The 27,863-nt window shown below is 45.8% G+C and overlaps 1 protein-coding gene across 1 annotated transcript; it reads left to right on the top strand.

The window, feature by feature from the left end:
• The first annotated feature begins 208 nt into the window (after nucleotides 1–208).
• On the top strand, nucleotides 209–27,090 carry CSF1 (colony stimulating factor 1). Its single transcript, XM_066625169.1, has 9 exons — nucleotides 209–335; nucleotides 5,856–5,987; nucleotides 12,494–12,556; nucleotides 13,155–13,331; nucleotides 15,496–15,664; nucleotides 17,380–18,530; nucleotides 20,981–21,036; nucleotides 22,664–22,719; nucleotides 24,431–27,090. The coding sequence occupies exons 2-8, from the start codon at nucleotides 5,862–5,864 to the stop codon at nucleotides 22,716–22,718; spliced, it is 1,797 nt and encodes a 598-aa protein (XP_066481266.1). The 5' UTR covers nucleotides 209–335; nucleotides 5,856–5,861; the 3' UTR covers nucleotide 22,719; nucleotides 24,431–27,090.
• Nucleotides 27,091–27,863: the final 773 nt, after the last annotated feature.

Here is a 27,863-nt window from a genome sequence, read left to right as displayed (position 1 = left end):
TCGCAGCGGCAGAGTTGGGGAGGGGACGAAAGCGAAGCGAAGCAGCGCCGGGACCGAAGGCGGGGGGGGGGAGAGGAGGAGGCAGCCCAGCCTGCGAGAACTGGCGCCGCGCCAAGGTGATTTCCCGAAAACCACATGCTCGGAGGGAGCTCTTTATAAGGCCGAGGCAGCGGCCGGGAGAGCGACTCTGCTGGGCTCGGCGCAAAGCGAAAGTGCCTCCCAGCCCCTTCGCCGGCCGCGCCGCACCGCACACGGGATTAGCCTGCACGGATCTCGAGGTCCCCGCAGCAGCGCTCCGAGGAGAGGAGAGGAGAGGAGGCGTGTGCCCAGCAGAGGTAGGAGCCCTCCGGGGTGCAGCGCCCGGGGCCCGGCTGGGTCCTGGTCCGGGTCCCCCCTCCTCTGCAGCCCCTGCCAGCTGCGCTCTGCAGCGGAGCAGCCGCAGTCCAGAAGCCGCTTAAGCGGAGTTCCGCCCAAGCCTAGGCATGTCTGCTCAGGAGTAAGTTCCATAATAGTTCATGGACCTTACTCCCAGGTAAGATTGCAGCCTTAATGGAGTCAGTGGGAAGCTGCCTGGCAGGTGAGCCTTGTCTGTGGTTGGATCCAGCGGCAGGTCCCCTTGCTTCCTTGCGATCCTCTTCGTGCTTCCTCGGAACCGTCCTGGGACTTGCTTCCAAGAAAGCGTGCGCAGGGACGGCCTGGGAGGTTCAGTCTGATCTCCTGGGGTGCTTTGGCGGAGTGTACGGAGCCTTCCCTGCCCAGCTCCTTTCGTACTGCGGCTTAAGTGGCTTGGGAATCGGGCTGCAGTGCGGCTCCGTCCCCTGCCTGCTCTCCGGCTCGCTGCGCGGCCCCTTCGCGCTCTCCCGCCCCCTCCCCACTTTTTCACGCCCTCTGCTGTCATCCCGCACAGCCGCTGCGCGCTCCTTGATCAGATCAAGCCTGGATCAATAAGGCAGCCAACAGTCATCAGCGACCGACTTTACAGCCTGTTCGCTCAGAAGTAGCCGACGGAGTTTCCTGGGGTGGATTCCTGCATAGTGCTGCAGTTGGATGCAGGCCGTTGAATGACAGCCCAGTCCTAGGCGTGTCTACTCGGAAGTAAGTCCCATTGAATTCCATGAGACTGACTCTCAGGAAAGCATGCATAGGATTGCAGCCTCACAGCCCAATCCTATCCACACTTTCCAGGGAGTAAGCCCCACCGACTCTAATAGGACTTACTTCTGAGTAGACACGCATAGGAATGGACCTGAAGCGGTATTAAAATCCTACGTGGCTGCCCTCTTAAACCCAGGAAAAGGGGGGAAGTATTGTCTGTAGATGAGAGCTTGCAAGCCTTGAGGCTAGACAGAGCTCTTGTAAAAAGAGCTCTGTGATGACTACTGTTAGGATGTCTTGCTGTAGTCAATCCTTCAAACAGTTATGTTCTAACTGAGCAGACTTGGTGAAATCAGGATACCTCTGCAGGGCTTAATCGGAACCTGGGTTTGACTTCAAACACACAGTAGTGCAGGGGAGTGACTTGGAGCATACACAGACTGCTTTCTCTTGCTTCAGTTAACCATCATGCATCCCCGTGTGCCTAAGGGGTGAGGGTCAGTGACATAGCTAGAGGGGGTGCAAAGCACTAAGATTTTGTAGGGAGCCTTACCACCTTGTGCAAGGGGCCCCTCCCCATCAGAGCAGATGGGGGAGCAAATTTTGATCCCCCCTGGAATGGCTCCAAGCAGGAGGGGGCCCCTTGCACGCTGCAGTGAGTCTCCCTGCAAAAACGTAGTGCTTTGCACCCTTTCTAGCTCCGCCACTGAGCCTCACCCCTTAGGCCAGTGATTTTCAACCTTTTTCATCTCATGACACACTGACAAGGCACTAAAATTGTCAAGGCATGCCATCAGGTTTTTGCCAATTGACAAGGCACACAGTGCTGCCAGTGGGGGGCTCACAACCCCATTTGCCCTACTAATAAATGATCTTCCCCCAAATTCCTGTGGTACAGTGGTTGAAAATGGCTGCCTTAGGCACTTTGCCTAAGGCAATGATGGTTGCCTAGATACATGATGGTTAACTGAAGCAAGAGAAAGCAACCTTGAGTTCTGGCATCTCTCTGCCTCCATTATTTCACCTATAAAATGCAGATGTGTTACCTACCTTACAGGGTGGTTGTGAGGCTGAACGTGCTAAAATGCTGTAGAAAGCATGAAAGTTCTTACCCATAGAAGAGGTCTCCCACAGAAAGTTGTAATCGGTCAATACTTCTGCAATACTTCGGCAAGATTTGTGAGCTACACATTATTTGAAGCCTCTTTCAAACCTGCTGTTTAATATCTGTCTTGTGTATGCTCACTTGCTGTCCTCTTTCTTCTCACCTTTCCTCCTCTGTTTTGGCTATTTTCATGCTGTGACACAGGAGGAGTCCCATAAGTTTGGGGGGGGGGTGTCTTGTTTGTGAATTGTGGAATTGAAAGGTATCCAGAAAAAGGAGTGTGAACAGGTCCCACAATGTAAAGAAGGGACCTCTGTACTGGTGAAGGAAGGACAGAGGAATAAACTGAGAGTCTGACATCCCAGTCCTGTGCATGCCTACTCAAAGTAAGTTTCAATGAGTTCAATGGCACTTTCTCCAGGTAAGTGTGCATTAGATAGAAGAATTCTATCTATTCTATCTTCTATCGAATTCTATTCTTAGATAGAATTAGATAGAATTCTTCTATCTAATGACAGAAGAATAAGCAAAGAGGGAGTTGATAGATGAGAGTTGAAAGGTGTCATTGCATACTGGTGTGACATGAGGTTTCTCAGCTGTTGTCTGAAATGAACTGTGTGATGGAGAGGTAGCTGGTGAGGCATCCACAGCTGGGTAACAATAAACAAAAATTATGGCCTTGAGAGAGTGCACTTCAGGCCACTGGTTTTGCTCCTTTTAACAGAATGCCTTCTGTTATCTCTGTCTGGGGAGAACTCTCCTTGAGTCTTTTTGGAGATGATTTATGGCTAATATTTTACACAGGGGAACTGTGTTACTCTGTGGTTGCAGCAAAAACAACCTGGAGGCTTTTGGCACTTTAAAGTCTGAGGCATTTATCATTGCAAGGGCTGTTGTGGGCTACAGGCTTGTGCCATGGTGAAGGGTTTGGTCCAGTTGTTGCAATGTGCTACCTTGTTGTTCATGGATTTTACAGCTGTGTTATGATATCTGGCAGTCTGAGAACAATGTAATCAAAATCCTTGACCTACCTGTCTTTTCTGCTGTGGACTCTTGTCATGTGACTCTGGGGATTTCCCACAGCCCTTGTACTTTGAAGTATCCATAAGGGGATTTCATAGCAACTGGATGCATGGACAAAAAGCTGCCAGTGCTGTGGGTAGCAGGGTGCAGGATAATAGCAAAGTAGGCAGTCTTGCAAAGGCACTCCCAGAGACATCTGTTGGTGCCAGAATTCTGGGAAGTACCGTAGTAGCAAAGTGCACATGCTCTCATACTCAGTCTAAACAGTCCCATTTCTGAGAGTGACCAGAGCTGGCTACTTCTGGGGAAGAGGTAAGAGAACACATGATGTGTATAGAAAGCTACTTCTTGGAAAGTTGATGGCTGCTTGCTTGAGCTCAAGGCAGGAGGAGGATGGCCTTATTCACCCTCCTTCCAGGACATTCCCATTAGCTTCTGTATTTTGAACTGCATTTTGACAGCATTCTATCCTCAGCTCAGTGGTGTCTTGCAACACTGAGTTCCACAAGTTAGTTTTTCGAAAGGTTGCTGCTCATTCTTGGCTTCTGATGTTTGGAGCTTTATGGAGTAGCAGGATGACTAGGTATGAACAATGAGTTCTTAAGCTTTGTGGCTTAGGAGGACAACTTTCCATAATTCTTGTTTCCAGTTGGGTCTGAGTGCTATGGAGCTGTGCTCTTGCTTGAAAATGCACCCACTGCAATGGAAGAGAGCCAGAGAAAGAAAGGGCAGAGATGATGAAAGGACTTTGGGTACACTTAGAAGAAAAGAGTGGTTTGAAGGATGAGATAAGGGAGGCTGGTTAGCAGAAGATAATTTGGATTGTTATGAAAGATGCTGATGTGTTGCTGAAGTGAGAAACCACGTAGTAGCCAGGGGTGTTTTGATTTCCTTCTCTAAACGGAGTGAAGCAAATGCTGTTGCAGACTGGCAAAAGACTTTCATCCAAATATGCAGTCCAGCTGAGCCCTGAGAGCTGGGAAATTCCCAGCTTGGCTATTCAGCTGACCTCTCCTTTTTCCTAATAGGAACACACAGGAAAAAAGGAGAGGGGGACAAGGAATGCTTGTAGACAGGGCTTAACTCTTCCAACTCTTAACTCATTCAACACATTATGCAGTGGGAAAATCGGACACCTGGTCAGCAGTGGCACTGAGCTCTGTCATGTTTACCTTTCTGTCTGTAGCCCTTACAAACAGAACGACCTGCAGACAGTTCTTGCAGGTCATGCATGGCTGCGGGAAACTACAGGATTTTCTGGCAACATGCCTAGTTTGTGGTATTTGATGTAACCGGTTCCTAGCACAAATGGGTCTGGAGCAAAGGCCCATGGGGGAAGGCACTAGGAGTATAAACTCTGCAAGAAAACACCCAAGCAAATATTTAAAATTGTTTCTATGCCAGTGTTGTTATCACTGTACAAGCAAAGTTGTATTAACCTAAATACTGCAAGCAAAGTTGTATTTACGTCTCTGGCCAGATTTAGTATGTAATTCTTAAACACAACAGCTAAGATCACATCTTTGGTGTTGTAGGAAAGCATTCCAGTGTGGAGGAGAATGATTGACTAGGTGCCAGGCCATGGGAAGGAGAATGACTGTCCACCAGTTGTGGCTTGGAAGGCTGATGTGTGGCAAGCCCTTGCAAAGGCTAAACTGATGGATGCTGACTTATAAAAGTCACATAAATTCTTTAGCCTTGGCTGTTAAAACTTGAATTAAAAAAAAAACATCTTCACATAATACAAGGTGAGCCAGCAGTAAATGGATTCTGAAAGTGTTCTTCAAATGTAATATTGAGTATCTTAGGGCACAATCCTAACCAACTTTCCAGCATTGTCATAGCTATGCCAATGTGGTGTGCACTGCATCCTGCAGTGGGAGCTAGTCAAGGGGGGCCTCCTCAAGGTAAGGGCGTGTTTGTTACCTTACTTTGGGCCTGCATTGCGGCTAGGTCAGTGCTGGAATATTGGTTAGGATTGTGCCCTAAGTCAACAGAAACCAAGATCTAGAACAGGGGTGGGCAAACCCCAGCCCGTGGGCCATTTGAGGCCCTCCAAGCCCCCAATCCAGCCCACAGGGAGCCCCTAGTCTCCAATGAGCCTCTGGCCTGTTGGAGACTGTTGGAGCCTGTACTGGCCCACACCTGCAAGGCCTTTTATAGTCTCCATGTGTTTTCTGCTTTTCCCTGGTTATTTTAACCCCCCTCCCCACATTGCTTTTGAACAACTTATGTCTCCATGTGTTTCTGGCATTGTCCAACTAGGTCTATATGTTTTCACTGTGCAAGAGATGTGTGGCAAGCAGTTCATAGTTCTCATGTGGTTCTACATGCCTGTATTATAGTTCTCATGTGTATTATAAATAAGCTTAGTAAAATTCATTCATTAGTTCATATAAGTTCTGTCTCTAATGTATTCATTTATGTAAACTTATTCAAATTTGAAATGTAAATTAATTCCCCTCCCCCCCTCAGACACAGTGTCAGAGAGATGATGTGGTCCTCCTGCCAAAATGTTCGCCCACCCCAATCTAGAAGATTGCCAAGGATGTTGATGTTAATGGGGGCATGGGAAGGCAGATCTTCTTCAAGTTAAACTCTAACTTAGTTTTCTTTCTTGCACATTGTACAGAAGAACATGATTTGCAGCGTTCTATTGGCCTTGCTCCTCCTTGCAACTTGCAGCATCCACGGCACTGAGCTGAGGAAAGACGGCTGCCGAAGGATCATTTCTGACGTTCACATCAAGAACCTGTCGGAGTTGGTGAGTTCCTTTGCAAACGGTCCTGTGAAGTCAGAATGGACCCAAAGTTAAAATGCTTGGACCTTCTCTTGGATGAAGGCAACACCTATTTTAATGGCTTTTCTGCAGTTGAGTCCAGCCCAGTGCTTCAGTAAGGCTGAGAAGTGCTTGCATCTGAAAGAAGAACGGTACTGGTGCATGCTGGCATTAACACTGAGGATGTGAAGCCAGCAGGAAAGCTGTCAGGAGCTGCACAAGTAGTAGCAATTAGTAGTATTCAAGTGTCCTCAGTGCTTCACATCCTCATCTTGTGTCATTCTTGCAGCAACCACTCTGTAAGCTATGTTCATATCATTATTCCTATATTGCTGAGAGAATGGCTTGCCTAGGGCTGCAATCCTATACACACTTTCCCAGGAGCAAGCCCCATTGAACACAATAGGACATGAATCTGAGTAGACAGGGCATAGGATTGAGCCCTAAGGCACATAGTAAGGTCACGGCAGAGGCTAGACTCAAACCAGGTGTTGTTTTTTTTTGCTTTGCTTTACTCTCTAGCCACCACACAGCATAGGTGGGTAGACCTAAATTGCATCAAAACCAGCTCTGCAGAAAGTCAATCCAAATTCTGCATCAAGAATTAATGGATTTTGTTTCCTTTATAAACTCTGCAAACTCCATATATTTAGGCAATGTTGTCTTGCAGGTTATGAGGAACAGCAGAAAAGGGTGGGGAAAGCCCCACCCCAACCATTACAAAGCCAGCTCAGTTGCCCATCTCACACCTTAGGTTGTGCAGTTTGGCAAGCATTGCTCATACATCTTGATTATATCCCACCCTTCAGCATGTTTCTTAATCAAAAGCATTCACAATGTTAAAACAGCTGTGCAGTTTTAACAGGTTACCAGATCCTTAATCATATTGGGCCTTCAAAGGCAATGCCAGCACTCTATATGGCACTTGGAATGGAAGTCAGCGAAGTTCTTTAAATACTGGTATGTTGTGGTTCCACCATACAGTTCCAATTAGTTGTCTAGAAGGAACACTTTAAAAGTGCAAGCCCATGTATAATGTATTGTAGTAGTCAATTCTGGAAGTTACTGAATTATGGATATCTGTGTCCAAGCTGCTTCTGTCTAAGAGAGCCTTCAGCGGGTTCATCAGCCTTTCATATCTTCTTTGCTTCAAGAGCTAGAACTTTGGCTTGTGTCTTGGTTTTGTTTTATTTTGCTGAGGAGAGGGATTGACTCTTGGGATGACCATGAATTCTGTGCCCACAGCTGCTTTATCGGCTGATGAAGTGTGAAGCTGCAGGATGCACCTCTTAGCAGCTGTGAAGAGCTACCAGCTCTGGTGACTTGTGGTTCACCAGAACTAAAGTGGCCAGAACAGTAACATGCCTGGAATGTGTGCGGTCTTGCGGTTGGTAACAACTGGGCACCTCTTCCTTGGCTTGCCATTCTTGCTGTAAGGATGTCAGTAAGACTGAAATGGAGGAGGGGTGAAAAAGATGAGCAAGTGGTTCTAATGGGGCCAATTTGGTGAGGTGAGTAGTTACTCAAATTGACATGCAGGAGTGTGCAGCCTGACATGCAGGAATTTTGCAGGTTGTGAATCCTAGTGCAGCTCAGCTTCTACTTGTGCTTTGCTTTTCTCTCTGCAGGTTGAGAGCTTTTTTTTTTTTTTTAAAAGGGAATGGAATTCTCCCCCGAATGCTTAGGAAGGTGATGGCAACCTGTGCTGAAAGAAAGTTGAAGCTGCTAAGCAACTGTGCCAGGCTGGCACAGATGAGGCAAAATCTAGGCATGGGGAGAGCAGACCAGGATGATCCAAAGCCATAACATTTTTGAGAACAGATTCTTCTGGAATCTGATCCAGCTCATAATTCTGTCTAGATCACCAGTGAATTGCCTGGAGGTTTGTGCTGCAAGAGTGCACTCATGATTAACTGGCAAAGATCCTGGTACTGATCTCATTTATAAAGAATTCTGTAGGCTTTAATGAAATTACTTCCCACTTACATCGGGAGTGGAAAAGGAAGCTGTTAAAAGCAGTATGAGCTGTTGTAGTTTGTACAATGGCCCGACTACTCAGTGGCTAAACTGGCCCTCCTGGAAATGCTCAGAGGATAGGGAAATGTGTGGAGGGGACTAGTGGTATGGCAAGGAAAGTCGCTGGCAAGGAGAGTCGCTGGCAGGAGGGCAAGGAGACCTCTGGTCTGCTACTCAATTCAATTTCAAGAACCTTTATTGGCATTAAAACAGTTTATAGCGGACACAAACTATACAGTCTACTACTCTCTAGTGGCCTTTTCTCAAAATTACCCCCTTCCCTAGCCAGTGTCCTGCATGCAACTGTTTAGAGAGACTTGGAGATGCCTGGAGTTAAAGCTGATGGGTCTCGTGTTCCCAATATCTACATAGCTTGCTCTTTTTTCCCAAGCCCTACTAACATGACCCTGCCATCTTACACAATGTCTCATTCGTTCCATAGCCAAAAATTGTGTCCCTTTGGACTTCACAATGAGGCATCAGAGTGAGCTGTTGACATAACAACATCATTCCCACAGGGGACTAATCCAAGCAATTTCCCTGCAAGCATTGGCAGCGTACTTGGCGAAGTGTACTTGACCCCAGGCTTCTCACATTTGTGACTTGAGTTGTTCGGATATTAATCTCGGATTAAAGGCACTGATTCAGATCAAGCACCAAATCCACCTGTTGGTTATTAAGGTAAATGGCATACTAGCAGAACTCAGCTAGTGGATGCTTTAGAAAAGCAATGGAGTCCAGGTCCCACTTAACCATTGAGGCAGACCATGCAGCAATTGGCTGTTGTGACACAACTCAAGGGGCAGTTCCATGTCAGAAGTGTGGCTGTTATGCTTGGTTGTCTGCTGGTTAGCTTCTCATGCATATTCTAAAAGGGAACCCCAGAACCCTCTCTGGAGGCTGTTCTTGGATATAATGTTGGCATATGCAGGAGCATTTTTTTTCTCACCTTGCAAGGGGGGGCCCACAAAACCGGCACTATTAAAAACATCTTTCCCTTTGTACCCCTTGGCTATCAGAGCCAATAAAAATAGGGCAACACTTCATTTGGGTAAAAAGCACAAACAAACCACTTCCTAACACAGAAGGAGTCTGTAGCAATTTGTTTCTCCTCTGTAGAACACCCTTATTATATGCTTGTAGAAAATGAGCCAAATTTAACCCTCCACTTAGTTTTATCAAGAAGCCTCTAAAATTATACCCTAAACTTATTATTATTGTTGTAAGGCCAACATGGAATCAAAGAGAAAATGTGTATTATCTCTTGTTTGAGAATGACACAGAATCACAGTCTTGTTCCGAAGTAAATGTTTTGCCTAACCTTCTCTTAGCCAAATCCAGTGAGTCATTTTTAGCCAATGCTACAATTTCCCAAACATTATAGAGCCACCCCTTGACTCGTTAGACAAAAACGCGTTAGACAAAAACGTAATAATTTGCACAATTTAAATTCTGCATTGGTACTACTTTTACTGGTAAAACTAGTTCCCAGTTTAGCAGTTCCCAGTAAAACAGAGTGAAATATCTAACATTTTTGTCACATCTGAAATTTCTGAATGGGGTCAGTCCTAAACATATGGAAAATAGTCTTTATAGCCTCTAACAACTATCATGAACTCTACCATGCATGCTAATATTAATTTGCAACACACATTTTGCAGTGCTTGTCTTATCTATCTTTTCTCTGCTTAGAGACAATAACTGTTTGGGAAGATCTGTTTTGTTGGGCTCAGATGTTGGAAAGCTGACTTGCTCTTACAGAAAGACTGAGAGTTTCTGGATGTTAAACTGCTTGGATTTTCAATGATACAGTAATCTTATGGATTCAACTACAAATGATCAGAGATCTTAAACTGCGCTATATAGTTAAATATTGCTCAATGGGCAATAACCTTTATATGATTATGGAAGCAATAAATATTTTGAAGTGAAATGGGAATAATTGAAGCAGTAGGGAGAGATTTGCTGCAAAGCATGCTGTCTCTCAATAGGGTAAAAATTTCTGTGGTGCTGCTGCCTGTTAATTATTTTCCTGTGCAGGAAGTTTATAGGATCAAAATGTCCTATAAACACTTAACTGGATTCCTTAGCATTTACTTGTTAGAGGTTACTTTGAGCTGGTGTAACAGTGACTGATGGTGCAAATCTATGCATGCCTATGAGAGGTAAACTCAATGGAGCTCATTGGGACTTACTCCTGAGTAGGTGTACATAGAACTGCAGCCTGAGAACCAGATCAGAACTCCTATTCAAGTTTTGGCTGTGTCATTAAGTCAGTGGGTGATTGTTGCACATGCCCAATCTCATCTGATCTCGGAAGCTAAGCAGGGTCAGGCCTGGTTAGTACTTGGATGGGAGACCGCCTGGGAATACCAGGTGCTGTAGGCTTATACCATAGTCTTTCGAGACTGAAGGTTGCCAACCAACCAACGATTGTTACATATGCATACATGCGCATTCCTTCACAGGGTTGCCATATATGCAGAGAATGCATGCGAAGTGCTTTCACACTCAAATACATATTAATTGTATTATCTGGCTGTTGCTCCCTGAAGTCCACAGCACTAATGAAACCGAAACTGAAAGTGAGGCTTTGGTACTGCCTCTCTTCTGCAGCCACTGGGATGGCCAACAATTTGTTTTCTGCTTGCTTCTGATGGAATGCAGCTCTGTGACTAACAAATGTTGGCAAGAACAGCTTTATCCGGATAATGAACCAATTGTTTTCAATTAGACATGCCTTCCTGGCAGCTCCATCTCCCATCAGCCTACTCTGGAGGCTCCAAATTGTTCGAGTCCTGCTCTTAAAAAAAAAAAAAAGGATCCTCTGCCAGCACTATATTTGGTGAAGTGTAAGCCCAATGCTGCATTGGCACTACACTGCATTGATTTGAATGTTGCATTTTGGCCATGCACAAAGGCCAGTGAACTCTGAGAGCTGGCACCCCATGAAGAGAAGTGGCTGGCTGATGTTTGTCTGGGTGAGGAGCAAACTGCCTGCTGGCTTGAGAGTTGCAATAGGGCTCTTGCCATTCACAACATGGCTTGCTATAGTACTTTTCCTGAGGGTTCTGCCTCAGGATAGAACAATATGATGTCATCTTGTGTGTGGGCTGCTTCTAAACAGTCTCCTCTAACAGTCTGCAGTGTCTCTCTTCTGACAAATGTATCTTCTGGATTGTGAGGAGGGTCTGTAATCTGCAGTGACAATGTGGAGATCATCTTTGCATATGATTAGTAAAAATGGGGTTTATGCTATATGGAATGTTTCCTGGTGTATTGCAGCATCTCTGCTCTAAGGGGTTAAAGCTTTAAGGCAGCCATTTCCAACCACTGTGCTGTGGCACACTGGTGTGCCGCCAACGGTCTCTAGGTGTGCCACAGGACTCTGGGGAAGGGTCATTTATTAGTAGGGCCATTGGGGGATGTGAGTATAATGTGCCTTGTCAATTTTCAAAAGACTGATGGTGTGCCTTGACAATTTTAGTACCTTGTCAATGTGCCATGATACAAAGAAAAGGTTGAAAATCACTGCTCTAAGGCAATGGTTCCCAAACTTACCTGGGTCATGGCACCCCTGCACCCTCTTCTTCCTGTGTCAGCCGGGTGTCGCCATCTTGGAACTTGCAAGATCCAAGATGGCGGCACCCAATTCTTGAGATTTAGTGAAATCCAAGGTGGTGGTACCCAGGAGAACAGTTAGGAGGAGTTACTAGGAACATCCTGCAGTGCCCCTGTGAGTGTGCTACGAGGCCCTAAGGCAGCAATTTTCATCCAGTTTGCCATGGCACATTAGTGTGCTGCAAATGGTTCACAGGTGTGCTGCTGGAGTTTGGGGGAATGTCATTTATTAATAGTGCCATTGGAGGATGTGATGCCTATGCTAGCAACATGGTGTACCTTGGCAATTTTTACACCTTGTTAGTGTGCCACGAGATGAAAATCACTGCCCTAAGTTTGAAAATCACTGCCCTAAGGTGTCGTCATGACGCACATCTTGGGAACCTCTGCCCCATGAACTTGCTGGATCTCTAGCAAGGGTATGTCATTGGGTAACCAGAGTCCAAGAGCAAATTGCCACATTGATTGTCAGTTTAGCCACATTGTAAAAGAGCAGTTGATTTGTGTGCCCATAAAAGCGATCACATTCTGAATCTTGCCATACTGTCACTCCTTTTCTTATTTGCCTCTAGGGTACTTCAGATTAGGTGTGGGGGACTCTGGCCATGGCAGCAGATGGTGTGATGCCCTCGTTGAACTTCAGAGTTTCCATTTGGAATATCTGCTGTAGTGTAACTTGCAGGGGATGTTATTGCCAATAGTGTAGATTCCTGGCAAAAGGAAACTAAAGCTTAGGATGACTCTTGTATTGCTTTTTGCCTAAATAAATAAATAAATAATAATCACAAAGCAGTATGTATTGTAAATCTGGGAGGATTTGGAAGTTGGGTCCTGACTTTGTACTTCTGTTGCAGATTGATAGCCAGATGAAGAGTTCCTGCCTGCTATCCTTTGACTATGTGGATGAAAAACAGCTGGTGAGTGGAGACTGGGACAAGCATACATGAATGGCAGTCTGTAGTTACCCAAGATGGAGAAGCCTAGTGTTTAGAACAGGGCTGGGGTGCTGTGTTTGTTCCAACTTGGGGAGAACCATGTCTCATCAGGTTGTCTGCTAAAGCACACATGCATATCTGCAGTAAAACTTTACAGAGGATTCTGGAGCATGCACATGGTTCTTGTGGGGCACTGGCAAGGCGTGTAGGGCCTTGCAACTGAAAATGTGACTTGGCATACACCAGGTGGCTCTCTTGCACACTGGGGGAAAGTTGGTAATGATGGACAAGATGCCTTGTCCACTGTTACTGAACTGTCCACTGAGACATTGCTAATGTGCTTCTGAGGACCCCAGGATTCGCTAAACACAGTTCAAATACCACTGATTGGTTGAATAGGACTTAATCTTGCATAAATGAGTTTAAGCCACTAGCCTTGGCTTTGGAAGGCCTGAGTATATCTCTTGCCCATCCTGGAGAATGTGTAGAAGACCTTGTATGTATCTAGAAAATGGGGTAGTATTTTCGGTAGATCCTGGAGCATTTCCACAGATTGACACCTGCCTCTATTGTCTTTTAGAAGGACCCTGTCTGTTTCCTCAAAGCAGCCTATACGCCACTAGGAAACATCCTTAAACATAAAATGAAATTCAAGAGAAATACTCCAAACTTCAATAAGCTAGAGCAGCTGAAGCACATATATGACAAACTCGAACGTGATGGCTGCATTATTCCTGAAGATGAAGAAGAGATGAAGGTACTGTCTGACCAGACTCTCCCTGTCACAAATGCTAACAGAGTGATAGTAATCTGGGGATATAAAAAAGGCCAAGAAGTTGTGCCTGCTGGGAGGTGAAGGAGCAGAACAGAAAACAGATGGTTCATTTTCTAGTGTCTATGCCAGTGGTTCTCAAACTCTCTGGGAGAGCCACTAAGTTTGAGAGCCGCTAAGCCACTAAGTTTGAGAGCCACTAAGTTCTTGCGTGGGTGGGAGGGGGAAGGCAGCAGGGGTGGAGGAAGGCAGCGGAGTGATCCCCAGGAAGATGGCTAAAGCGGAAGTGGGGCGCGATCGCTCTGCATCTACTTTCACTGCTGCAGGGAGCCCTGCTGCAGGTCGCACTGGGCTCCCCGCACCCCCGGGAGGCTGCAGGGACTTGGGTACGTGTACCCAAGTCCCTGCAGCCCCCTGGAGCAGCAAGATCCTGGGGATTGCACTGCTGCCTCCTCCCTGCCTCCAGGCTGCCCCCACCCCTTAAGGGGGCAGGGGCCAGGGCCCACAGGCTGGGGTGTCGTGACGCCCCAGTTTGAAAAGCCCTAATCTATGCTATGACCTAGAGTTTTTCCTTTGAAAGCAGCAGCTTATAAGTCAACCAGTGGTGAAATTCCTGAGTGCATGAACACTCATGTGCCATTCTTGAGTTCCATGAACAGAGTTTCTGTAAGACAGTGGTTCTCACACATTTAACACCAGGGCCCACTTTTTAGAATGAGAATCTGTCAGGAGCCACTGGAAGTGATGTCATGACTGGAAATGACTTCATCAAGCAGGAAAATTTTTGACAATCCTAGGCGACAATCCTACCCACACTTACCCAGGAGTAGGTCCCATTGACTGTCATTGTTAAAAGAATATACATAGTAGCTTGTTAAAAGTACAGGTCTGTAACATTTCCCCAAATGCAGTCACATACCATGGTAGCATCAAGTCTTATATATTACAAATAAAATATTGAAATGGAAGGGGACCCACCTGAAATTGACTCATGTCCCACCTAGTAGATCCCAAACCACAGTTTGAGAAACACTGCTCTAAGACATGGGCATGAGATTTAATAAAACTTACAAATTATTAAAACTGTGATACCTCAAGGACTGCCTTCTCACATATATTCCTGCATGTTCCCTGCGGTCATCAGAGAGGGCCCTTCTTAGGTTACTTCCACCATCTGAAGCCAGGGGGGTGGCAGTGAGGTGTAGGGCCTTCTCAGTTGTTGCACCTCGCCCCTGGAATCAGCTGTCAGAACATCTGAGGGCAGCCTCTACAGTATATGGTTTCCAGTGGAGTTTGAAGACCCACCTGTTGGCCTGGCCTTTGCGGAGGGAGACACTCCTTAGGAACCCCTTGTACACTTTTATGCTGCTAATATGTTGATCTGCTCTTTTATTGGTATCTTTTAAATTGTTTAATCATTTTTTAAGGTTTTAACAATTGATTTTAATGTTTTATCTTAACGTGTCTTGTCTGTTGAACACTGCTTTGGGTTTTTAGAAAAGCAGTATATAAATCAAATAAATAAAATACTTTGTCCTTGGGGAAAACTGTGGTTCCTTACTAGCCAGTATGTCTATTGTGATTTTGTAGAATGTGGTTATATAAATGCCATGGGCTTCAAGCTTGCATATGAAGTTGCTTTCTACAGAGACACACCCGTGGTCCATCTAGTCTGGTGTTGATTCCACTAGTTGGTGGTGGCTTTTAAGGGTTTCAGTCATTTCCCAACCCTACCTGGAAAAGCTGGAGAGAGAACCTGGAACTTTCCACATGCAAAGCATGAGTTCTACCCTTGTGCTCAAGCCCAACTATGTCTTCAGCAACTCAAACTCCTTTCTAGCACTTCCTTCTGACACCAAATTCCATTGTTGAAAATTCCAAACATTTAGCTGGTTGGGCCACCCCCTTGCTACCCCCCCCCCCCGTAGCTTACCCCTTGCTTACCCCCGGGTGCTGCATGTGTGTTTCCCAGTCAAACATCAAAGTCTGTGTACAGCACCTGAGGTGTGGACGCTTGTTTGTCCTTTCTTGATTCACAGTGCCTCCCTATCATGTCCTAAAAGGGTTTTCGAATGATACAACTGTGGGCAGACATACAATACAACTGGTGGCTAATTAAGTTTTGTCTTCTGCTTTCTCGTGCCAAAAGAACTGCATCAAGACACGCAACGCGACTGCAGAAGAGATGCTGCAATTGGTGCTGAACTATTTTAATTTGACCCAAAAGGAATTGTCCCGGTCCAGTGACTTTGACAAGGACTGCAGCCATGTTTTCCAGGCCTGCTCAGACCAGCAGGGACAGGAAACCTCAACTTTGGGTAAATGCTTTGCATCTGTATCTCCTAACAGCCACTGGGGCACCATTTGGGGGGGGGCAGCACATTATGTAAGCTCAATTAAATATTTTGGGAGGGGAAAGATAGATATTATTTATGGTGTGTCTGCCCACCCCTGCAGCTTCCATTTCTGTGAGCCTGTTTGTTTGTGTGTAATATGCTTCTGTGTATACATCTCATTTGTAATGATTATGCATGAGCAACAAGTGATGTCACTACTAAAGGAGCACAGAGCTTAGTCATACTTTGGAAATGTAGTACCTGCACATGCTCTTCTGGCTTTGAGACCAAAGCAAAAGTGGCTATAGCTGAGGTGACCAACTAGCCAAAGCCCAAATGCTCAGGAGACAAAGTATTACATTTTAGCATAGACTCTGTGGAGTGGGTCCTCTCAAAATTCTGTGGTGAATTGGCTTTAATGTTTCTCAAGAACATTTGTAGCCCTTCTGGCTCTGGAGAGAAGTTTTGAAACATCTTAAAACCCCCTTGGTGGGAATCTTCTCTCATGATTTTGCTTTATGCAAATGCCCCACAACTTATTCACAAGTTAAACTGTGACATTGTGTTCTTGTGGTCAAAGAAGGGTATGCTGAAAGAATCCCAGAATTGACTTGGAGTAATATCTGTATCTGAGCTATGAAGTGGGCCCCTTCTGAAGTCAGTGCCCTAGAGATTTGTCACATTCCTGTGGTGATCCTCAGAAAACAGATGGGAGACTGAGTCTGAAGAGAGAGGGTAAATTAGGAAGGCATTGCATTCTGGTACAGAAACATCCAGTATCATTGATTACTTTCTTTTAACAAAAAATCTTAAATTCACTCTGCGGACTGTCCTCTGCAAGACCAACATTTCATCTTGAAGCATATTGGAAATGAGACATGAATACTAGAAACAAGGCAGAGTTAATTGAATCAACCAGGATAGGCAGCAGGCTGGGGGCAACTTATCCACCTTTTGAAGTGACTCAGTGTAAAGGACAATTGCTGACCCATGCAACAACCTTGTGCAAATCACTCTTGCTCAGTTTCATTGAGCATCCAGTGTGCATAGGTGGTGTCATGTAGCATTGACATAGGGAATGCAGGCACTGGTCGGGTCTTAGTCTGTTCTCTTGTGGCAATCTATGTTCTGTCTTTATAGTACACTGCACCTGTAACACTGGGGAGCAGAGCCAAGTCGGATTTGCATGCTTCTTTCCTTGATGCTTACTTGATCAGCTGCTTCTAGTGGTGACACATAGCTCAAGTACTGTTCTGCCCACAGACTTGTGTAGATGTGGAACCTGGCATGGTGCTTACTTGCTTGGGCATGCTAACCAGCTGGATCTTGATTCAGTGCCCCATCTTGTGTCTGCTCAGTGCCCCTCTCTCTTGGCAACCTTTGACTAGGGCAGCAAGGTCTAGTGAGGGCCCATGCAGCCTACCTCATAATGCTTCTCTCTCATTTACCCATCCATCTTCTATGGAAGTCATTGCTTGGCCCAGCTGCTGGCTGGCTCACTTGCTCATTCTTTGATCCAATTGTTTTTTGGCTTGTTCTGGCGCTGGCATTTATCTGTCCAAGCTTAGGTCTGTCTTGGCACGGTGATTTTGAGGGAAGGGGCTGAGCTGGTCCTGAAACACCTTTTCAGTTCTCCTTGCACCTTTTAGAGGCTGGTTACTCTATGGCTGTTCTCTTTCTTTATCTGGATATTTCAGGTGTGGTGACTGCCCAGAACTGCAAGTGTCCAGACACAAATCCTATCAGTGGGGGACCCTCGGCTTCTCTTCTTCCAACCTTTGAGCCCCTCTCTTCCATTGCAGACCAGCTGGACAGCAAGGACACAGCTGCCAGCTCTCTCCAGATAGCCACACTGCTTGGCCCCACACAGTCTCAAGGCAGCCCAGAGGGTAGTACCAAGCCCAGGGTGCCTCGGAGCACCCACAAGGGTCCAAGAACTGCAGACAGCCTGGATTTCAGGAGTGGCATTGATGTCATGTCCTCGTCACCAGAAGAACTGGCACTAGCGGATGTATTGCAGGGACCTGACCCTGTGGCCATGAATACCGCATCCCCCCTAGCTTCAACCATAACTCCATCCATGTGGTCCTCCAAAGTCAAAAGCCTTCCTCCCTTTCCTTCCAATCAACAGCACTTTGAATTCATGGAGATGGAGTCTCCTCTCCCTGGTTCTGGGGCTGTCAGCAGCCAGACACACCTCAGTGAGTTATCTTCTCGGTATCCTTTTTCTGGGTTGGCCAAATCTTCCCCCCCTAACCAGTGGCTTCAGACAAGAGAAGTGGACATGGCCATTCCAGGAGCTACATCCAATTATGTATCTGATACTAGCAGCACATCCAGTCTAAACCGGGCATCTCTTGCCAATTTGGAACCAGTGGACAGCTCAAGGGTGCCCTCCGGTGGCAAACCAGTTACACTTCCACCTAGTGCCCTAGCACTCTTCCCTGACCTTGACCCCAAGGAGTCTGTTTCTGCAGTACAACATCCTTCCCCCAGACTGGTGGTCGCCACAGAGAGTTCATCATCTCCCAGGCAGAGAGCCACAGAAAGCTACTCCTGGGGGGAGTGGGGGAGCGGAGGCAGAGCCCCAGGAATGCAGCACAGCACCCAGGTCCGAGAGAGACGAGCAGGACAAGAAGAGGGCCTGTCCAAGGACAGGGAGCCAGAGGATAGCATGCCTGGGCCCAACTTTGACCTGAGCTTCATTCCTCCGAACGCAGACCAGTACAGGGAGAATCCAGAGCCCAGAGATATCCAAGGGAAGGCTGCGATTTATGTGCCGGTGGCCAGTGTCCTGGGAGTCCTGCTGGCAGTGGGAGGCCTGCTGTTCTACTTGCATAGGACCAGGGTAAGATTCAGTTCCAGCTTACATTGTGTTGCCTTACTTTCCATTTCAATGTCTTATTGGACACCTGGGGTGTGGAAGCGGGGAGAAGCAGAGACTTGCCTAAGAATAAGTAAACTGAGAAACCAGAGTTCCATCCTCTTTTCGCATAGGCTGTAATAAAGACTGTTCTCGTGCCCTAATCTTTCATGTGTCCCAAACTGTGCATAGCAGAATCTTGCTTCCTAGACTAACTTTCACCTATCTTTGTAAGGTATGTGTCTCCTAGGTGAATATTTCAGTGTTGCTCTTTAGATTTTCTAGACTAAGAACTTCCTAAAGCCATTCTTAGTGGTGGGGACAAGGGGGGTCTAGCACCACACCTCAACATTTGAAATAGTTGGTGCCAGGAATCAGTGCCACTATACTGCTGGGTACCACTGGACAGACAAGTTCTCCTTGTGGTGTTCTGTAACTGGTAGTACAAGCATCCCCCGGTATCTGTGCATCTGCTTTTCCATGGATTTCTTCCCCAACCACACCCTGTGCCCATTACTTTTGTTTATCTTCTTTAGTCTCACAAAATGTCTCCTGCTTTAATAGACAAGCAGGCAGTCTAGAAGGGGAGACTAAGAGCAAACATTAACTTCTTGCTTCCTGTTAACATGCGTCCTCCACTCTATTGCCTGCCTGCTTGTTAAACAAGAAACATACAGTAATTGCAAGAGGGTGCCTTCTTGCTTGGTTGAAGTAAGAGGCCTTTCATGCAACTAAGAAACAAAAGGTAGGAGGCACAGAGGTAGGGTTCCTTTTGTCTCCAGTATCTGCAGGGGGCCCCCCGGAAACATCTCCCCCATGGATACCAGGGCATGTCTGCATTCCTGATCCCTGTGTAGATGAAAAACTATCTGGGAGTTAAGAAATGAAGATGACTTTTTCAATTGAAACCTGCCGACTATGTAATAGTGTGCCCTCTGTGATCTTTCACACTCCCAGCCCACTGCTTTAACACTCCCAGTGAGTCAGAGGTGTTTGTCCCAAACTCTGCTCTCAAGGGCCTCAAACCTCTGTGAGGGTGCAGGGCACAGTTCCCAGGCTAACAAGTCAAACACTGAGTACGAGTTCTTGCATACAAGTGCCTATTAATGACTAAAGACACCAATAGATAGGCATACAAACCTTCAGGGCAATTGCCCTCAATCTGCCACCACCCCTGCTGAACAGCTGGCATACCCTGAACAGCCCAGGGGATGCTTAAGACTGCAATCCTAATCCAGCACTGACATAAGAGCAGTGCAACTCCTAGGTAAGAACCCTAACTCCTAGGGTTCCCCACCCTAGGTAAGGGAACAAACATTATCTTACCTTGAGAAGGCCTTGATGGCTACCCCCCCCCCCCCCCACTGCAGGATGCAGCATATGCCCCACTGGCTCAGCTATGCCAGTGCTGGAAAGTTGGTTAGGACTGCGTCCCAAGCCCTATAGGCTAGCTCCCTAGCTTTTGCAAGCATTAAGTTCCCTCAAACTTCAGGGATTTGGGCCTCAAGACCGAATCTGTGTTCATTCTACTGTGTTCATTCCCCAGTAGTGGACTTGGTGCCCAATTCTATCCAACTTTCCAACACCAGTGTAGCCACAATGCAACCTCATGGTAAGGGAACACATGTTCCCACATGTATAGGATCACATGTATGGGAACATGTGCATTTTTGATCTGCGAAGCTATCTTAGTCAATACTGAAAAGGCCTGAATCCTTTTGGTACTGGTAGGAGAGGGAAATGGGTTTCACTTAGTTTTAGTTCTTGCCCACTTAAAAAAAAGGAGACTTAGGCTGCAACCTTAGCTACACTTACCAGAAAATAAGTCCTGCTGAATTCACTGGGGTTTACTTCTGAGTAGACATGTATCCCAAAAGCTGTTGGGATGCTTTTGGGTAAATGGCTTTTTCATGCTGCTTTCTGTTAATGCCATACTGTGCTAGCCATCTGTGATACTGCCATCCCTATGTACTGTAACGACCAAAAGCAGGACAAATTGTAAGAGTAAATTTAAAAAAATTATAGGAGTATATAAGAATGCTGAGCACTTTTAAAGGTAAAGAATACTTTCAAATAGCAGGGGAAGAACTTAAGGCATGCCTTGTATTGATGCCACAGGCACTAGCCATTAGGTGCCCCTGATAGAGCCATATTGCATAAATCAGTTGTGCTTCTTGGAGGTGAAAATGGCCTTCTTCCAGCAGCTTGAGTATTGGTAAGCAGCAGTTCTCCCACAAGGAGTATTTGCTGTGAGAGAGTTTGGCTGGTCAAGTCATGGCTATACTTCCTCTTGCAACAACCATGGTATATGAAAAGGTACAACGAAATCTCTCTTTGAACCATTGAAACAATACTGGCAGGGCAATCCCATTTTCCCTTGCTTCATAGCAGGGTTCTTGCTGAAGAGCTTAGCTTTTTTCATTTCTTCCATGCAGGCATTAGCAAGGAGGCGACTGCAGAGAACTGAGTATATCAATAGACAAGAAGGAAGGTAAGAGGCTAGAAGATTGTGTGCTCTGCATGTAAAACATGGCTTCTTCCTTGAAGATGGCTATCTAAACAAAGTTGGCTTCCTTGAATTCGGCCATCTGATTCGCATGGTCTTGGGGGCTTACAACTCTTTTCAAGCTGTCTGAATATTTGGCCTATCCCATCACCATCCATTGGGTACATTGCTGTGAGACTAAGGGCCCAATCCTATCCTATTTTCTAGTGCTGGTGCAGCCATGCCAATAGAGCGTGCATTGCATCCTGTGGTGGGGAGGCAGTTGCAGGGGCTTCCTCTAGGTATGGGAACATTTGTTCCCTTACCTCGAGGCTGCATCTTAGCTGCACTGGTGCTAGAAAGTTGGATAGGATTGAACCCTAAGGAACCCGAAGGCTGCCAGTGGAAAATGTATATATTTGATGGCTACTTGCCCTCTTACAGCCCTGAGGGAGATGATATACTGCGGGGCTCCCAAACATTTAGCCTGGGACCCACTTTTCAAAATGACACTCCATCAGGACCCACTTAGCTTTATGAGACTAAAAAAAAAAGGTTCACTTTACCAGCCCCTAAAGCAGCCATTGTCAACCACTGTGCCATGGCACAGTGCTGCAGATGGTCTGCCTCAGGAGTTTGGAAGAGGGTCATTTATTAGTAGGGCCATTGGGGGATGTGAGTCCCCTACTGGCAGCATGGTGTGCCATGTCAATTGTAAAAAAACTGATGGTGTCAGTGTGTCCTGAGACAAAACAGGTTGAAAATCACAGCCCTAAAGCCTCTGTTTTTATCCTTTTTACTATGTTGGAGGGGAGCATTGGCTGAACTCTGCATTCTTTGGATTCGGAGCATTCTAGTGCCCTTGCATTCCCTTTTGCTATAGATCAGCGGTGCCCAAAGCCCAGCCCTGGGGCCACTTGCAACCCTTGAGGACTCCCAATCTGGCCCGCGGGGAGCCCCCAGTCTCCAATGAGCTCTGGCTCTCTGGAGACTTGCTGGAGCCCGTGCTGGCCCAATGCATCTGCTCTCAGCATGATGGCCAACTGTTCGACCTCTCGTGTGAGCTGTGGGTTGAGGGCTTCCTCCACTGCTTGCTGTTTCACCTCTGTGATGCAGCAGTGGCAGCAAAGGAAAGGCCGGCCCTGCTTTGTGCAAGGCCTTTTATAGGCCATGAGCTATTGCAAGACCTTCATTCATATAAGTTCCATCTCTAATGTATTCATTTATGTAAATTTATTCAAATTTGAAATGTGAATTGGCTCTTGTTTTTCCCCGCCCCCGACACAGTGTTAGAGAGATGATGTGGCCCTCCTGCCAAAAACTTTGGAGACCCCTGCTATAGATTTAGGCAAGGTTGCCTACTTATGAGTAAACATACATGTATGGCTCAGTCTCACTTTCCATAAGGTTCAGTACATCTTCCTTGTCAGTTCTGTGACTTGACAAAAATCACAGTAGAGTAAGCTGGCCTTACCAACCAACTGAATGCTGTTGGGCATGTGCAACCTGCTGTTTGGAGGTTCCTTACAGTTTGGTTCTCTACAATTTGGGAATCACTGATATACAGTGATATACAGTGATGCATTACTGTTCCTGACTTTATCTCAACTCTTGATTTGGTTTTTTTATATAGACCACTGAATAGAGGAGAGGAGCATGTGGAGTTGCAGATTCAGGATGAACTATGAGGTAAACTTCCCTCTTTGTATGGGAGGGGAGGGTATAATTGGAAGTGTGGTGCCCTTCCTACTTTCAGGTGGAAATGTCCCTGAGGTGAAAATGGGGCTGGGGTTGACACATAAAGGTGTTTGGAGATGGAATCTCCAAGCCCAGTGGAAGCATTCCTCTGACTACTAGGTGCTAGGAACAGGTGAAGGCCTTCCTACCCTGCATGTAGGCTTCCTGAACTGCTTGGCTACTATTGGAAATGGGATGTTGACCTAGATGACCCAGGCTGCAATCCTAACCACACTTTCCTGAGAGTAAGCCCCATTGAACAAAATAGGACTTAGGTCTGAACAAAATAGAACAAAATAGGACCAGGTCTGAGTAGACTTGGTTAGGATTGTGCCCCCAGTGATCCAATTCAGCAGGGCTCTCATTTGGCTTGCCTAGAGACTCCAACAGCTAGAGTAGCTGGCCTTACCAACCAGCTGAATGCTGTTGGGCATGTGCAACCTGCTGCCTCCTTAATGTGTAAGCGCATATTTGCTACAGGTGTAGATGATGACATGAAATGTGTCTTTGTCCTTGGGGGCAGTGGTAGATGGGGATCTATAGGACTTGCAGTGCATTCCTATTCTGGGTTCTCTACAGAACCTTTACTTTCTTGTATGACTCCTGTGCTTGTGAGTTCAGGGGTCTTTATGTGGCAGCAGAAGCCCAATCTTCAGCATTATGTTTGAGCCAAAACTGGTAGTTCTTATTGAAGCCCACTCAGCTTTAGAAAGGCTAAATTACACTTTCCTGGTCATTCTTTGATTTAGTGTTTTACTCGTTCAGGACTTCTTAAAGAGAAAAATCACTGGTGGATGGGGTTGAGTAGAGTGGAGGATTGTCCAGAGAGGAAAAACTATGCCCTCCTTTAGGAAAGCAGCTGGTATATGTACAATTCTGAATAGACAGATGACTGGGGAGGTGAGAGAGCTAAACAGCTTTCTCGCCCCTCCTCCAAGTCCTTAGCTCAATTTGAACCATAGTTTGCATGAAAAAGAAGTGGGGTGTGTGTGATATGGGGAATTGTTGGAGAGCCACCTAATGGAGGAACTTTGGTTTTTCACTGCCCTGAATACATCCATCAAGATAACATGGGTTTACTGTGCCACAGTTGTACAGCTGCCCTGAAAGCTAAACTCAGAGTCTGTTCATATGACTGCTTTTTGCATGGATGGCTACTTAAAAAAGGCAGATTCCTTGGAGGATTGGAACAGTATTCTGCACATGGCAGTCCTGCTGATTTTAGCTGGGCTTGGAAAATGGATGAATTACAAACCTGTTCACATGCTCTCTGTGAGCCGGTGATGGCCAATGGGAACATGAAACATGGATGTGAATAAATACTGCACACTGACCCTTTATTTCAAAGAAGGGATGAGCACTGACCAACAGTGGCCTGCATGCCTTGCTGTAAGAATTTCCTAATCCCACTTGGGCCTAAGAGATATTGTATGACAGTCAGAATTTTCTCTGTGGTTGGAAGTTTGTTAGTTTTGAAACTTATGCCCTCCCATATGGCATGGCAAAACCTTCAGGGTGGTTCATTTGGGGGGGGGGGTAATGGACCCATAATCATAACTTAAGCAAATTCTATCTATTGTCTGGCATGCCTGTGACTTAGTCATCTCATCTTCATAGTCAGGCATTTACTTTATTATGGTAACCATTGTCATCTTCTCTCTAGCTGAGCTCTGGCCTCTGGGCTGAGAAACTGCAAGGAGCTGGGCTCTTTTTTTTGTATGGTCCTCTTAACACGATTGGGAGAAGATACACAAACTAGACTGTGGAAATTGAAGCCTTGAAGCCATTGCAGTCATTTCCCTTGAAGACTCTTCTCTTGGATGCTGTGAAGAGATGGAAAGGGGTGCATCAGGAAATGGACACTATTTATTTTTGGCATCCAAGGTTGGCTTCCATATTTTACTGCAAGGTGCCATCCTTGCAACCAGCCTTCCAATAGGCTGGAGTAGGTCAATGAGCAGAAGGAAACCCTGCAGATGTCAAACATCTGGAAACGAACTTCACAAACCTCTCTTCTGATGGAAGGTTTCTAGAAATTACTCTGCCTACTGCTTTCTGCAGTAGAAAGGGTAAAGTCGACACCAGGCTGCCTTTAGGGACTGGAGCCTGCAGCTAACGTGTCTGAGGAAGAAGGAAACCTCTGTTCAGTCAGCTGTTCCAGAGCTTTTGGCCCCTTCCTTGAGAAACTGCAGAAGATGTTAGGATCATACCTTTTCTAATTTATTTTTTCTAACCAGACTCTCTCATATGATATGAATCATGACAACTGAGAGAGGAGGAACTTTGCCTGTCTTTTTCCCTGTACTTAAAAGGGGTGCAAGTATGTATGCAATGTTGCCTAGGAAAGAGGGCTAGCCTTTATTCCACCCTCATCGTGCCCTTCAAAACCTCCTTTGCTTTAACCCCCCCCCCAATGCATTGTTTGAAGGAAATTGCTGTTGGCCATCCCAGTGGCAGTCTATGTCTTCTCCTAGAATCCACCTTTTAATCTCAACATTTTATTTACTAGAACTTGAGGGGGGAGTCAAGATTTTAAAACCGATGAGGACTCACTGTTGCAAAATGTGGTAATGGTTGCTAGCTTAGACTGCTTTGAGAGAGTATTAGATAAAATAAGGAAGACAGGTCTGTCCGTGGTTATTGGTTAGGATTGCTGTAAGGAACTTAAGTTCCAATTCGGTGTGCTGCTGAATACCAGTTGCTGCGGGGAGGGGGGAAGCAGGGGTGTTTATTACCTTCATAGTCTGCTGGTGGGCTTTGCAGATGTACTTGGTTAGCCACTGTGGGAAATAGGATGCTGGACTAGGGCAGCAATCCTGTACTCTTCCTAGGAATAAGCCTGCTGAACACAATGGACTTACTTCTGAGTAGACATGCATAAGATTGTGCTGTACTGACTTTGGTCTGATCCAGCAGGGCTCTTACATTTTACCTTTTAAAAAACTGCATCTACTGATCTCTTGATCTCTCTCTCTTTTGCTCTGTAGCAGCTTTTGAGCTGTTCTTTTGATTTTTTTCTATTGATTAGAGAGCAGAGACCACAGGAAAGTTCTGAGCCAGGGCAGAGCTTTTTAAATTATTCTGTTGGAACAAGAGATCATCCTGTAGAGTCCCTGACTCCCACTCTTCTCTCTCAGGTTCCCTACACTTGGAGGTCAAGGGCAGAGCTATATGTCCTTTTGACAAGTGTGTGCCCCCAAGCCTGCATTTGCCAACATAGGGGGGAATGAATGAATGGTTTCAGGGATCAACTGGGAGGAGTACTTAACCCCTACCTGGAATTTCTTCCAGTTTCAGAACTTAGCTGTGATGGACAGAAGCAGGGAGGGAATAGATAATTACAAGGATTTTCAGATGGCATTTGCTGGGAGAGCAAATGACTAGTGGATGCCTCTCTCTAACCCACTGATTTTCCCTTGCAAATGCCACATGCCCCTCTGACTATAATGAGGAAGTCTTGGGGGTGAGAACCCCATGCTTTGCCTTGTAAGATGCAGCTCTGCCCTTATTTTACAGTCTTTGCAGACACTTGGGACTTTTATTTTTTAGGAATGTCTTTGTCCCCTTCTCCCTTATGTTCCCTTTTCTGTGCTGTAGTAGAGAACTGATCTGTAGGATGCAAACTAGTGTTTCGCATCCCAGTTCTGCAGTGAGGCAAAGTGGTTACACTGTTCATACTTCTGTTTCCCTGCCACATACAGAAAACATTCAGGTCTCTAGGACCTAGACTGTCATGCTGTGTAGCTATCCAGATAAGATAGCAAAAGGCTGGGCCTCCTCTCAATCCAACCCTTCTTTCCTCTGTCCTGGTTTCTGATCTTCTTGCCTTCTTTCCTTGCTTCAGGAAACGTGTGCGGCAAGGCAGCTAATGACCCCAAGCTGGTCTCAGGGTGAAAATGCTGCCTTTCCCATGTGAGCTTTAATGTACCAGATCGGTTTTGACTGACTGTTTTATTGAAGGAAGGTGTGGATTCAACTAGCTTGATTTCCCAAGGATCCAACACTGAATAGTGTCGTGCGTGTTGTGATGTTGATGTGAGCAGGCCTCTCATTTTTGCCAAGGATTTTTGATAACTCTTCAATGTGCCAGTGTGTTTTATGTTTTAAAATGCATTCTGCTTTATAGTATGGGTGTAACAAACTGCTGGGGCATGTGGCCCTGTGGGTATTTCTGTAAGACCGTGTGTTCTGGCATTCATATAGCTAATCCAATAATCCCTGCAAAAGTGGCAAAACTTGCCTGTTTTCTCTTCTAGTTTATACTACAAGAATTCATATCTGTCCCTGGTGAAACATCATTTCCTATTTTTATTTCCCTTGCAGTCTCACTGCTGTAACTTGTAGAGTGTTTGTCTACACCTCCAGAGGCTGGAAAGTGCTCTCTCCTTTTTGGCAGCAGGGATAATGGAGGCTCATGGAAGTTCAGGCCTCTGTAGCTTATACAGATCAGTGAGCCACAGCACAGGAATAGCTCCTACACATCCCATGCTCTGACATGCATTGGGTGAAGACCAGTCTCTGTACATCTTTGCAGCCTGTGGCAAGCTTCGTGATTTTTGCGGTGATGCAGCCACAGGTATGCACCATCCTGAGCACTTATTTGCTGACACAGCAAATCTTAGGACCAGGCTTTAAGACCTACATTTGCCACCCCCCTCCTTGTCCCCCCCCTTTTTTTAAATATAGGAGAAAACCAGTAGGAGAGAAGTTCCTTTATAAAAGGAATTTGGAATTCTGGTTCAAGCTGTGTTCTTTTTATATATATTATATATATTTTTAAACAATGAATTTATTTTATATAAAATACTTTAAAAGGTTTAAAATGTTTATTTAAGAATAGAAAAGGTTGTATTTAATAATAATAAAAACAGATGTGTAACACTTTTTAAACTCCTGTGTGCTGATGTTATTATAATAAAAGGTGCTTGTGGGGGTTTGCGAAGTCTATAATGACATTTATACTAAGCCTATATCTCTTGGAAAGTGGGGTTGATTTCTTTTGGAAATCTCCTAGTTACTCTCCTATCCAGATAGTTTATCGCGTCAGACATTTTTTTGCTATAACAGCACGGTATACTGTATCTTCACATTTTCTG

The sequence above is a fragment of the Tiliqua scincoides genome, chromosome 4, assembly GCF_035046505.1.
Source record: "Tiliqua scincoides isolate rTilSci1 chromosome 4, rTilSci1.hap2, whole genome shotgun sequence".
NCBI classification, from domain to species: Eukaryota; Metazoa; Chordata; class Lepidosauria; order Squamata; family Scincidae; genus Tiliqua; species Tiliqua scincoides.
The sequence above is the reverse complement of the archived record's forward strand: the minus strand, read 5'-3'. Positions and strand labels throughout refer to the sequence as shown.

Excerpts from the sequence above, each read along its gene's own strand:
- CSF1 (XM_066625169.1), top strand. The coding sequence starts at position 5,862 with ATGATTTGCAGCGTTCTATTGGCCTTGCTCCTCCTTGCAACTTGCAGC. Across the intron at positions 12,557-13,154 it reads ATGTGGATGAAAAACAGCTG|AAGGACCCTGTCTGTTTCCT; the intron begins GTGAGTGGAGAC and ends ATTGTCTTTTAG. Across the intron at positions 15,665-17,379 it reads ACAGGAAACCTCAACTTTGG|GTGTGGTGACTGCCCAGAAC; the intron begins GTAAATGCTTTG and ends TGGATATTTCAG.